The sequence below is a fragment of the Macadamia integrifolia genome, chromosome 5 (assembly GCF_013358625.1).
Source record: "Macadamia integrifolia cultivar HAES 741 chromosome 5, SCU_Mint_v3, whole genome shotgun sequence".
NCBI classification, from domain to species: domain Eukaryota; kingdom Viridiplantae; phylum Streptophyta; class Magnoliopsida; order Proteales; family Proteaceae; genus Macadamia; species Macadamia integrifolia.
The window spans coordinates 40,362,344-40,374,817 of record NC_056561.1 but is presented as its reverse complement, the minus strand read 5'-3'; the positions used below and the strand labels follow the sequence as shown (position 1 = coordinate 40,374,817).

At 37.1% G+C, this 12,474-nt stretch overlaps 1 protein-coding gene across 1 annotated transcript; it reads right to left on the bottom strand.

Annotated features, from left to right (window-relative positions):
* Positions 1-351: 351 nt before the first annotated feature.
* Positions 352-4,242, bottom strand: LOC122078076 (glycosyl hydrolase 5 family protein-like). The gene is made up of 4 exons (XM_042643945.1): positions 3,910-4,242; positions 3,573-3,820; positions 2,264-2,784; positions 352-884 (listed from the first exon to the last, which is right to left on the bottom strand). The coding sequence occupies exons 1-4, from the start codon at positions 4,240-4,242 to the stop codon at positions 352-354; spliced, it is 1,635 nt and encodes a 544-aa protein (XP_042499879.1).
* Positions 4,243-12,474: the final 8,232 nt, after the last annotated feature.

The following is a 12,474-nucleotide window of genomic DNA, read 5'->3' as shown; positions in this document are numbered from 1 at the left end:
TTAGCTGATACTCTTTTGGCATTTCTACCCAAAAAAAAAAACTCTTTTGGCATCACTTTTCCATTAAAAGCAATGAATTATCTTAGATAGCTTAGAACATCTTATTTCTGTCATCCGACCAAAAATCAAAAGAGCATTTCAATCCACGAGACTCACGCTATTATAAGGTCTGGGAGGGGCAAATGTACATAGCTTTACCCCCTCTTTCACAGATTAGACTGTTTCTATATCTAACTAAAAAATCAAATGGAATAAAATGACTCTTGCCTTCTTATCTTTCTTAACTTCTCTTGAACCTATGGTTCTGCTAGTTACTTGTACATGCATTTTAGAGCTTTTTTTGCTCATGTCTCATTGACTGCTTCTTCCTTCCTCAATACGAGCTCCAGTACTCTCCATTAATGGAAACTTATGCTTCCCATATAAATTTGGAAGACGAAGTATATCAGAGGATGATGAACTCATTGTCCTTGTGCTATTAACAATCTTGAACCATTGGCTCCCAGGATCACACTTGTGGTCTATACTCAAGCATTTGCATGGATTAGTGACTAAGAAATTATTAGAGTCAATATCCAAGCAAACTGTTGTTCCATTAGAGAGCTTTGATGAGAAGTGCATTTTAGAGTCAGATATTGTCTCCCACTTGGTGGTAGCAGTAGTGCATGAGGTTCCAAGCATTGCTGGTTTACCCATTCCTTCAGCTTGTAAGCAGAAATGTGTCCCTTTCAGTTCTAAGCTCATCTGTGGTGTGTAGCTCCAAGCTTCAGTCTCCGCACAAGAGCCTAACCTTAGTGGCTCTGTTAGTGACTTTCTGTGAACACAAAGGCCTGTGGATGGGTGGATCATAATTTTATATGGCCTAACATTAGAAACGCCTGGTCCTGCATTTTACAATGACAGATAAAAATGTTATAAAATTAAAAAGAGAAGCACATCAAGATGTGGACTACAAAGAGGGGGCAAGTTGATGCATATAATATATGGTTTTTTTTTTTTTTTTTTTGGGGGGTGGGGGGGTGGGGATCTGATAATGCATCTTATATAAGAGTTATAAGATTGATTTTTGGCTCTAATATTTGACAAGTATCAAATTTAGACCCTACCTTATTTATCCAAAGGGTCGGAATTGGTGTATCATTATTCGAAATGGATGGAGTATCAAGGTAAAATACTCGATCAATCTTGTTCTTGACAAGTATTTTTTATTAACACTGCTTCAGGTGTCAAATATTTTATAATTTTACGTCTTTGTCTTCTTAGTGTAACAAAAAAAAAAATTGTGCAACGAGGGTAATATCTTGTTATTTCACGTATATATTCAAAAAACATATGAGGTTATGGTTCTTGAAAATGACATAATGATAAATCAATTTCAAATAATTTTAAAAACTTTTTTTTCACCTCTAATTTAAAAAACTTCTGGGAATATGATGACAGCCAATTAGAAGTATGTTCTAAAGAGAGTTCATTTAGGCAAACCCTATATATAACTTCTTTTTTTTTTTTGGTAATTTTTAACTTCTAGATTTATTTTTGGTGGCGGTATTGTAGTAAGACATATGTAATTAAAATTTTGTGGACAACAAACCCCAAGGTCCCATGATGACATGTCAAGTTTCATCCCATATAAAGTTTTTTTTTTCTCTTTTTTGCTTTTTCCTTTTTCGGTAATAGAGTTGAATAATATTAAAACAGAGCTTTGAAAGATATAGTAGTGTGCATGACAACATGTGGATGACTTTCAAAATAAAAAGATGCATAGATGTACATGAAATGATATATCATTAAAATTTTAGTCTAAAATTTGACACATGACTAATCCATAATATTTCATCGGAAAAGTCTCTCTAACAGACCTAAGGCCATCTCCTATTCCTATCACATAAATTTTTTTTTTTATTATTTTCTCTTTTCTATAAAATATAAAAGGGAAAAAAAAAAACCCTGAGTAGGTGTCGGAAACGCCTTAGGTTTAAAGAACCCTTCCCCATATTTATTTATGGGGAATTGTTTCCTGTGAGTGAGTGTAACTCGTACATGTGTGCATTGACCAATGGGAACATGCGAGGAAGTATAAACAAAGGTGTCATTTTCCATTTGATGGGGGAGGGGTCAATTATTCCTCCCCCACCCCCCGCCCATGCATCTGGGCATAGGGGCACACTCCCCATATAAACCATTTTTCTTTATTTTATATATCCAACGGCTTAATTTTTTGATAAAATGTTTGTATTTATAGAGGTTGGAGATTTGGACATACCTTGAAATGGAGCTTGAAGAGTAGAAAGTTTTTGTAAGAAGCTAGGATTCCTAGAATTTTGCCAAGCCCAATCCACCAACCCATAAGTCTCATCCATCTCCCTTGCCCCATCTCTAAGGTAGTAACTCCCTACAAATGTCCACAAGGCCCAGTCCCAATCCCATTCAGCTGCAACACTATAGAAGCAATCCAAGTACCTGTTATCATTCTCATTAGTCCCCCTTTGATCAATCCCAAACTCACTCACAAAAAGAGGCCACCCTCGTTTCAATAGAAACCCAACATTCTTCATCAAACTATCCACTACCCTTTTACAGACTTGGTTAGGGTTTCCTCTAGCCCAAATGTCCCCATCTGAGAATGCATACCAATGTACCTCAAATACTAGCTTCCTTTTAAAGGTTAGCCTCACTGGTCTCCTGATTAGGAAAGAGAAATCTCTATCAAAACTTAACCCAGAGAGTATAACAAGAACGTCTGGGTTTGCTTTGTGCACTGCTTCGGCTCCTGCTTGCATGTACCTAATTGAATGAAGAATTAATTCATCAATTGGCTGATATGATATCAATACCTAAATCTCTGGTAGCTATTGAACAAACTGGTATCAAGCCAGGGGTGTCAAATGCCATCCTGAACTGGTGGATCCAACCAAAATTAATCGAGAAATCTGAACCAAACATTTATTGGTACAGTCAACTTTTTTGGGTTTTTCCAAAAATCAATAGAAATCAAAACTGGTTGGATAAAATCCAGTGTGGGGAGGAATCTACATGCCACAATAATGGACGTCTTGAAAAAGGAATCAATCATGCACATGTGGTCCCACATGTTCAAAGCAGGAGAGAGAGGGAATAGTGATAAAAAAAATTTGTGTGCGATACAAATTTCAATTTGACATCATGGGTAAGTTTTTTCCAAATACATATATGGGAAATTGTTCTCTATCGGAGTGTACAGTCTATGCCAACGCTTCTTGTGTCTATCTCTCTCCTTCCTCAAAAAAGAGAGCAGAAATATATACACATGAGAGTTCTAACGTAGACCATGCTCCCGAACAGAATTCTTTTTCCCTACTTATATATTGAAAATCGAAACCAAACTAAACCAATAAGAACCCATCAAGGGAAACCAATAAAAACAGAATCAAACCAGACCAAACCCAAACTTTTTTTCTTTCAGGTTCAGCTTCGGCTTTGGCTAGGCCAAGTATCAGACCAGAACCTATTGATCAGCCCTAACACCACTCATAAAGGTGTATGCAGTCCAAAATGCCAAAGGAAACTAGCTATATATATATATATATATATACCTGTACCAATCTCTTGCATTCTGCTTGGGTCCCCGGAGTTCATTCCTCAGACTCATCCCAACCACATTGGTAGTACCCTTGAACATGGTCGCAACTGCAGTTAACCCCTTAAGCCACAGCTTCGGATTGAAGTAACGATCACCAAAGAAGCCATTATCGTCCCAGTTACTGCAACACCATCCTGGCTTGCTTATATGATTGTCTAGTACCACCATCACCTCGTTCTCCCCAAGGTTAGATACCACCACCTGAGTTTGTATTCCCAAGTTATTAAAACTGTAGATACTAAACATTACAGGGAAGCTATAGAAGAAGATAAACGATATATATTATATACCTTGTAAGCTTGGATGACAGGAAGATCAAGCAGAGATGGGTTATTGACTTGGAACCCATCAATGGTGTCAAGAAGGCCAAGGCTTTGGAATGATTGCCGAACAGTTATGGAAGATAAGGAGTCATTGGTGACCATGAACAATGACCAGGTAAGCCTAACACAGTTGAAACCCATCGATCTAATCTGCTTTGAGATAACATCCAAGGGCTGTTTATGGAGACCCTCAGCCACCATAGCTTCAAGGTGTGAAGCCCAGTTCACACAAGCCAGTTTCACTCTTTGCCCGCTTTCATTGACAACCCAACGTGAGTTAGTATAGAGAGGCCTAGCCATCACAGGCCTTTGCAGTTCAAGAAGAACATTTGGAGAGAGAATCAGGAAAAGTAAGACTAGTAAGGAAGATGACTTATCCATGTTGAGAGAGAAGACAAGAAAAGAAATTTTTCTTTGCTAACTTGAAGATTTACACCTTCTATATATATAAGTACTAAGTTTAGAAGGCAAGACATGGATGGATTAATCAATAAATTAGAAGAAAAGTTATAGACCATATATAAGTACCATGAAATCATCATCTTATGTTGTAATATGCATGCTTTGTTATAGTGGCATCTTGGTCAGGCTTGCGATTAGTGACGTGACAAAGAATTTAAGGATATATAATACCATTAATTAGGCAATGTAATTTGATAGCAAAGTTAAGTTTTAGACAAGTGTTTAGAGTCAACTGTATAGGTCTGAAAGGATAAAGAGAGCATGAATATTGTTATAGTTGATTAAGATTTTCCTTTGGGGCAGTTTAAGGGTGTCAATCGATTCAATTTCGGTAGGTTATAGAGGACAGAGAGTAGATATAGAAATCATATCGAATTGAGAACATTCTAAATTTTCAATATTAATACTGAATCGGCTGAATACGATTTCAATTTGGTACAAATACAGTTTCGGCACATATCAAGCGATTTTGTTTTAAAAAATCGATATCATATCAAATCGTAAAAGATACCCTTTTTCTCATAGAATTGTTTCAAATCTCTTTTGATGCAATTTTAAAGGGTCGATTTCAATATCAATATTCAGTATCAATACCAAATTTATTGGACAAGATAGGCGACCAAAAGTAGACAAAGAGGACAATGTTTGAAGAGAACATAAAGAAGAGACGTTTAACTCACCCAAGAAAGAAAATCTTGTAATAGATTCCATCTGTGTGGATCAGATTGATTCTCGTATGAGAACCTAATCCACACTCTTTGACATGCATGGTATGAGAAAGAAAGTCACCTGGTCTGCTGGTTCCTCTAATGTGCTTCATGAGCTTGGAAAAGGTGCTTTGGTCAATGCAACGTCGCCACTAACAATTGTTTATTATTAGGAACCGGCAGATTAACAGATTAATTAACCAGGAATTAATGGCGTGATTACCAGCATGGGATTACATGCTCTCAATTTAGTCAAATGAGAGTTTACCAAAAAAAAAAAAGTTAGTCAATGAGAAATGCTATCGTGTTCAAAAATGGGAATCATATCGAGTCAAATGATCTCAGCTTTTTTCGGCTGTAAATATATGTTCCCCTATGAAATGGATGACATAAAGAGCAATCTAATCCACAAGGCTCTCATTATTATATAGTCAATTGGGAGGGACAAATGTACGTAATTTTACCACCTGCTTCATAAGAGGCTATTTCCAAATTCGAATGAATGACTTGCACTATTATAATGGGGTCTCATATTGCGCAATATAATAAGGGTTATGGGGTGGAGTGAAATGACCACCCCACTCCAATGAGCATGCCCCTATTGGATATCTATGTGCGCACTTTCATTGGCCCCTACCTTAACTATTTTTTTCCTATAGTAAGGAAGAGGGTTTCCCACAGTACTAATGAGGGAGGAAATTCTGCACACCACACCAATGGTTATCCTAATAAATTAATGCATGGACCCACATACTCAATGTAGGTGAGAGAAAAAAAATAAAAAATTCATGTGAGAGGGAACCACACTTTGATGTTGTGGAAGAAGTTTTTCTCATACAATAATAAGAAGGTTTTCTTCCACCAAGTGGAGTAAAGTTCACCCAGTTATATCTAGGATCATTATTACTCTGCTCCTATTGTACGAAATCAATTATCCCCTCTCCATTATTATCAATATCCATCCCACAATACCCAAACTCGCTCATAGGCAAGGGATTCGGTCTCTTTTTTTTTTTTTTGGAGGGAAGGGGATGGGAGGGGAGAGGGTCAAATTCTTTAGTCACCATGAGTAAAGGGAAACTGCATCTTAATAATTAGACACTCCAAAAGAATATAATCCTATAGATATTCATAGGGGCAGCCAATTTCAGTATGTTAAGGAGTCACTTTATTTCAGTATGTTGAGTCACTTTGCTTCCTTAGGTGTTTTTGCCAAAAATTTTTTTTTTTTCTTCATTCTATAGAGTTTGTATTATAAGTAGCACGGGTTAAGCTTCTCATGACCTTATTGTAAGTTTAGCCAATTCCTCTACTTATTTTAAGTTGAAAATGTATTATGCTTGTCTTTTTTTTTGGTAATGAAAAAAGGTGCTCTGTGATAGTGATCATAGCCCCCAGGACAAACCCCGTACGGCAATTATGCTTGTCTATTCCTTACTTGTAAAGACATATTCATATATTATATTGTGGCAAACAATGGAACATTATAATTCACTAAGAGTCTGTTTAGTAACTCTTATGAGATCATATGTTTTTGTTTTAGATTTCATTTTAGAACAGATATGGACAGAAAAGCGTTTGGTAATTCCTCTCTCATTTTTGTGCCCAAGTAATGAACCGGTTCAAAGTAGCATCTCAAGAATGGAAATCAACTAACTCCTTTTGGGCGTTACTTCAATCCTAAGATGGTCTATAGGAAATAAAAAATGAAATTGTCCCCGATAAAATCCTCAAAACCTCCTTCTTGATAGAAACATCACATTGCAAAGAGTAGGAGCCGCTCTTGCCTTCAGCTGGACGACCTTGTGGATCGACATTGCTCTCTCTGGGAAAGTCGATCTTGCATCTAAACTCACTCCGGGAAGCTGACCTTGCCTCTACTCCTGAAGCCCTCTGAACTCACTCCGATGTTCACTTTCAGTCGACCCAGAACTTCTTGGTAGGTACATCCCTCCCAGATAAAGCGTTGCTTCTTCTTCTTCTCTTAATATCTAACCAAAGAAGAGAAAACGAGGGTGAGAGAGTGAGATATCGTCAAGAGACGAGATAATGATCTGCAGTTGCAGAGGAAATTCTTTTAATCAGAAAAACAAAAGGGATAGGGCAATTTTTCACCTCTTTGGTTCCTCCCTCTCAGCAGGAAATTGTCAAGTAATTTTCAACACTTTTGAGTTCTCAGTTGCAATTTTTTTCTACTTTTAGTTCCTCATTCGCTATAAACTATAAAGAGAGAGATTCTATAAATAGCGAAGAGAAAGTTGTAGATCACACCTTTGGATTTGGGTTTTGGTGTCTGATCCCTTATCAGTTTTTTTTTTTTTTGGTGGAAATCTCTAATCTGATTTTTCGGATATAGCCTTTAAATGCATGCACCTCTTCATCAAGTGAAATATTAGTAGAGGCCGCTAAGCTGATTTTTTTTTGTAGCGTTTGGAGTTTGTTCAGTTTTGAATGGTTAATTATGTACAGGTTAATACGAAGAGGGTTTGGTTTTGATTTTGTTCTTGAAAGGACAAAGCTGCTAATGGGTCATATTGTTATGGACCTGGTGTGTGGATCGATAGCTTTTTACAACTTTTGTTTGGTATGGTCGTCTGCAAGACTGGGTCTTTCCAATTCGTTGTTTGTGGATATCTGGTGAAATAGAATCTGACCCAACTTAGGGGTTTTAATTATTAAGATGGATATAATGTGGAGTCCCCCACCTGGAATTTTGCTTATTAGAAGACTTACAGGCAATGAATGGAGCCTTAATACATATAGATATGTTGTTCTTCTTCTTACTTTTATAGCATATGCTTGCTACCATGCTTCTAGAAAACCTACCAGCATTGTTAAGAGTGTTTTTGATCCAAGGTTGGTTGTGCTAATCCTTGGCCTCTTGGTGAGGTTTTTGTTAAGGAGAAAAGGTTGACTGGTAAAGGCTCTGGATGGTTTCCCTCTAATGGAGATAATGGGACTGTGAAATTGAGTGAAATTGATGTTGCATTTCTTGCTTGTTACTCTATGCCTCTATGGGGATGTATGTAGTAGTGCACCTTGGAGAAAGAAAATTTTAATGTTTACATCATTACAGCTCTACAGATAGGTTTTGATCATGTGCTGCATTTTCAAATAGTGATGAAAAAGGGGTTGTGTGGGGTGGGTTTTCGGTGATCCTCCTCCAACCCTGTCTTAACCCCTTGAAACTGAAACCATCTCTCACTTCTCACAGGTCTGAAATTGAATGCCCACTACAGTGAAATTACCTAGCAGAAAATGGATCGGAATCTAAAACACATGGGGTTTGTCCATTTTACCTGCCCCATCACTGGTATCAATTTCATTTCAATATGGTCATTAATGGTGTTTGTGTAAATATTGAAATAATGAAAAAAAAAAAGTGTTAGGGAATAGTTCTTACCAAATGCCATTTCACTCCAGAACTATCCCCATAACGGTTTCAAAACAAGTTACCAAATGCCCAAATGGAGTCAAAAAATCATATTTTAATGAGGTAAAACAAATAGATGATTTTACCGAAGAACGGCGTTCTCAGAACGGAATCGTTACCAAGCGGACTCTAAGAATAATAACATCTAGATTATCCCCATTATGTATCAACACCCCTAATCCCTCATCCTTCTCCAAAAGGTCCCAAGTCCTCATTACAACCAGCGAATACCCTTAATGGGTGCGCCAGGAATCTCCTTAAAAAATTAAAGGGAATGCCATAGCCACAAGGGTTTGATAAGGTCTAGAAAGAGGTCTTCATGCAAGGACACCACTAATGGGGCTGTAGACATGCCAGTTGGGTATGATAAATAGGCAAAGACTACAATGGACTCTCCAAAATCAATACCAGCATCAGTCTTTTTTAAGGTGGCTTGCAAAATTCAAGCTAGGGTGGAGATTGTTAGGATTTAATGTGTAGTACACATAATTATTAGTAAATTGGTCTTTATAATTGGCTCTAGTTTTGGTTCCATTATATGTATATGGTAAATTGTGATTGTATGGGGATTATGGTTTTTGGGTTCTCCATTTAGAGTTAAACATGTCTATAGCCCAGTTAAGGCTCGACTAAAGCCCGATTGAAGCTCGATTCTAATAGCCCGATCATAGCCCAAGATCAACCAACTTAATGTAAACCATACCATGCTTGCGCAAACCAAGTCCGATTAGTTAAACGGACAGTCATGGTGCAACCCTTAAAATTGGTCAAGCCGGTTAAACCCAACCGAGACAAACCGAACCCAACCGGTTAACCACCCTCGCCCTTTATATTTTTAGCATTTCCCCCCTATCTTTTGGAACAAATAAATCCAAAAAAAAAGATAATTACCCCCCCTTCCTTGTACTTTGCAAAATTATATATAGATCCAAATGTTTAAAGGAATTATGTCCCCCTCCCTAGCTACGACGGTGTTAGTATGTTGTTAGTCTTAAATCTCGAAAGACCATATTACCCTTTATCCTCTCCTACTTCAATTGAAACAATCATCTTCGATCCATCACCATTTCAACTATCGCCAAAGGGAAGAAACTCCACACCACTTCACATACCTCCACATACCTTCGTCGAAAAATTCCCTCTTCTTCACCTTCGCCGGACAAGGAATTGTAGATGGAATAATATGATTTGGGGATTTTAGGGTTGAAGATGTAATTCCTTGTGGATCAGATGTGGAAGTGAGGAGTAGTAAGCTTGCCATGAGGATTTGCTCAAGGTGCGACAGATGGGCTAGTGTTGCAGATATGAAGATTTCACCAAATTCTGCAATGTTTCCTTCTACTGCATATATTGGAAAGCTATCATATGTACCTTCTGTGGTGCAATTCTTAAATCTTACAGATAAGTCCGATATAATTTTCTCTTATTTGTTATGCCGAATTTCACTCTTTCTTCCCTTTCTTTTTCAATCTATAAATTTATATAAATTTGAAGAGAAACAAGTTTAGCTGATTCTATGTGTTTGAAATGTATTGAAATTTGAATTTTTTAATTATTATTACTATTTTTTTTTGGCTAACAATATCTAGGCCTTAGGCCTAACTAGTCTTGACGGGTATTTGGATTTTGGATGCTCAAGCTTTCATATTTTATATTTCTTCCTCATTCCCTAAAAGTTATTCAACAATGGGGTAAGGCCCCAAGCTACCACAAAAAATCTTTCTGAATCATTTGTTCTCTTGCAGGTGAGATTGAACATATAAATTTCTCTTTCCTAAACCTCGAATAAATCCTGTAACTAGTTTTCTCTTCAGTTTTAGCATCTACTCCCCCTATTATATGTGATTCATTTTTTACCCATTACCCACCATGACAAGCTTCTACAACTGAGCTAGTGTCTCTTCCCCTTTCCATGGCCATCCCAATCAACAACAATGCAGCGACATTTGGAACAGTTCCGGTCTCATCATCTTTGCCTTGCTCCTCTTCTCATCGTCGATGCTCCCATCTTCGTTAAATCTAGTAACTTTAACCATCTCTTTCCCACCTCTAACCCCTCATCTCTGCCTCATGGAACCCTCTCCTCAATCTCTACGGTAACCTCGGTCCATCCCCTCTGCAAGTCATCTCAACCTCCCATCGCAATCGTGAAAAGAAGATCCAATCCCAATGAAATCAGAGGTAGAAGATGAAGCTAAGTTTTAATGAAAAGGGTGAAGAGGTAATCTCACCCTAATTGAAAGGTATTTTAACTGTAAGTGATTCAAGCCCTTTTGGTATCATTTTTCTTTTTGATTTTTGTTCACAAAAATGGTTTTTGCTGCATTTGATATCATTTATGGAGCTTGTTTCTATTTAAAAAAAAATTGATAAAACACAAAAATCAGAAAGAGATCAAGAGTCATTTATGTGTTTTGGCTAAAATTGATTTTCAGTTTTTTTGCATTGAACTTTAATGAACACGTGCTTAAAGTCCCAATACGGATGGGTAAAATAGTCATTTTCTTTGCAATTAGAAATCCAAGCCCCTTGCCCCCTCTTCTTCGGTCTAAAGTGGAGAAAGAGAGTTATAAGTAGGGGTGTCAATTGGACGGTTCGGTTTGGTTTCGGTCGGGTTGAATTGATTTCGGTCTAGGAATGAGGGAGACCAAAACCAATCCCTTAAGGAATTTCGGTTTTTGGTTCGGTTTGGTTTCGATTTATTTCGATTTTTCAATATCGGGTTAATATCGATTTAGATAGGTTTATTATTGGGCTTGAACCATAATGAATCTTACATTCATAACTTATAGTGATAAGATTTGATTAAAAGAAAAACACTTAAAATTTATTATTAAATCATGGTTTATCGTTGTAAGGAAAAGATAACTAATATTGAAATCAATGGATAACAAATTACTAAGAAAATAACTAATATTGAAATCACAAAATGAACCCTATTATCTAATCATTCATTTAACTATCCAACTAATTTTTTATAATGAACAAGGAAATCAATGGAAGCATTATTATAATTTACAAATCAATTTCTTTATTCATAACCTAATGTTCATTGATTTGTAACAATTCCCTTTACAATAAAAAATTTGCTCACTAGTATTGTAAAAAATAGTTGGCCAATTCACCAACTTACAATCTCATAACCATTTATTTTTTTATCGGTTTTATTCGGTTTGGTTATTGGTCGGTTTGGTTTGGACCGATTTTTAGTCGGTCCCAACATACCTCAGTTCAAAACCAATCCAATAAGGATCGGTTTGGTTCAGTTCAGGTTTGATCGGTTCGGGCTAGGTTTTGACACCCCAAGTTATAAGGAAGATGGGTGAAGGGAATCTCTTCACCTAGGCTATGTTTGGTAGCCAAGAAAAGAAAAGAAAAAAGTATATAGAAGATAAAAGAGAAGAAAAGAAAAGAAGAGAAAAAACTGAAATTCATGTGTTTGGTAAGGAGAGAAAAGAAAATAAAAAATAAATAAAAATAGGCACTTTGATCTATACAACTACACCGAAATACTCAACACCCAGGTTTAAAAAAATGTGTTCTAGTGTTGCTGCTGTGCATACATCTGTTGATCCATGTATCAACTGAGGACAACAAAACAAGTGTTGTTGCTATTCCAAACCCTATTGTCTTCTACCATCAACGGGTTTACTGTTGTTGGGGTAGTGACCAGTGGGGGAAAGAAGAGGTGAAGAGGAGACTAGAGGCAATGAAGAAGAAGAAATAGGAGGAAGAAGGTGAAGTAGATCGGCTTTTTGATTAAGGGGTTTGATTGGTTCTATCACCATTGCTTTTCCCCCAGCAAGAATGGCAATAGATCGAAGGAGGTGTACGGCGGGTGGGTGAGTCTCTTTGCTCATGAGCTTGGTGGTAGAACTGTTGCAGACTCCATGAGAGAGAGCGAGAGAGGGGGGGAGAGAGAGAGAGGAC